The sequence below is a fragment of the Hippocampus comes genome, unplaced genomic scaffold, assembly GCF_001891065.2.
Source record: "Hippocampus comes isolate QL1 unplaced genomic scaffold, H_comes_QL1_v1.1 C16878792, whole genome shotgun sequence".
Classification (NCBI taxonomy): Eukaryota; Metazoa; Chordata; class Actinopteri; order Syngnathiformes; family Syngnathidae; genus Hippocampus; species Hippocampus comes.
Window position 1 is genome coordinate 1 of NW_017840494.1, and position 1,081 is coordinate 1,081.

At 48.2% G+C, this 1,081-nt stretch overlaps 1 protein-coding gene across 1 annotated transcript; it reads right to left on the bottom strand.

The window, feature by feature from the left end:
* Positions 1 to 249: 249 nt before the first annotated feature.
* On the bottom strand, positions 250 to 859 carry LOC109509392 (dynein heavy chain 9, axonemal-like; the record flags this gene model as incomplete). Its single annotated transcript, XM_019859246.1, has 2 exons — positions 250 to 447; positions 697 to 859. Coding segments are annotated over 2 exons (307 nt in total), but the record flags the coding sequence as incomplete, so codon positions are not given.
* Between the last annotated feature and the right edge of the window lie 222 nt (positions 860 to 1,081).

A 1,081-nucleotide genomic window follows, 5' to 3' on the forward strand; every position in this document is an offset into this window, starting at 1 on the left:
ATCAGGTTCCAGGGTGCATGAAAGGGTTAATTCCTTATCTCAATTCACACCATAATTAAATTCTCACCTCGCCCCTCCGCAATATTTTGTCTCAATTAGTTTTGTTCTTTTCGGCATTATTCTGCTGGCTAACAAAAGGTAATGAATACATCAACTTCCACTTCAAATGGTTCATCCACGTGAACTCTTCTTGCCATTCCAACCAGTAGCATTGTGAACAGAGCTGGAGAAATGGCACCGCAATTTTGTTGGCTGCGACATAGCTAAAGCCTTTCCGCTCCTGCAAAACGTGACAGACAGTAATTAGTGAAGCCTGCCCTTACCCGATGCCAACAGATCGTTGACCAGAACGAGGAACCTCTCGTCTGCCACTTGGGCATCAGTCATTAAGAGCACGGTGCCAATATTCTTCACGCCGGCTTTGATGTAAAGCGATGCCAGGTCACTCTGGGTGAGGGAAACACACAGAGTGGGGGAATGACACATCATGAGATTCTGCGACAAGTGGGCAAGAGATCGTTAGTTTGTTTTGTTTTTTTTACGGCAGGGGTGCCAGTGTAAATTCCAAGCATGGGCGGGGGTTATGTCAAGAATTCCAGCAGCATCTCCTCAGGTTTTAGACATAAACAAGGCAAACGTGAACGGCGCGCATGTCGGACACGGTTTCAATCATCACTTCGGTTTGTTTGTGCTTACTTTGAGGTCTGTGATAGCGTAACCCTTCCTCAAGGTGATCTGGAAAACCTCCAGATTGGAGATGAAGGCGGCCAGTCGGGTCAGACTCTGCTTGCCGCTTCCGCCTACTCCCACCAGCAGTGCGTTACCCCGTGGAGACTCCAGGATTCGATTTATACGGCAGCTGCGCGTGTGGGGCGGGGGTGCAGACAGCCAGATTAGTGTAAGAACAGAATGGGTGGAAGTGGAAGAATTTCATGTAAGGAGGAGGTTTGCTCGAACAGCAATCGGACTCATCAAGGATGCGATGCAACAATGGGACATTCTGTTTATTTCCCTTGGCTGTCATACCACCCGCTCCCACCATCTATATCAGTGTACATCAGTCACATTGACAAAGCCAAAC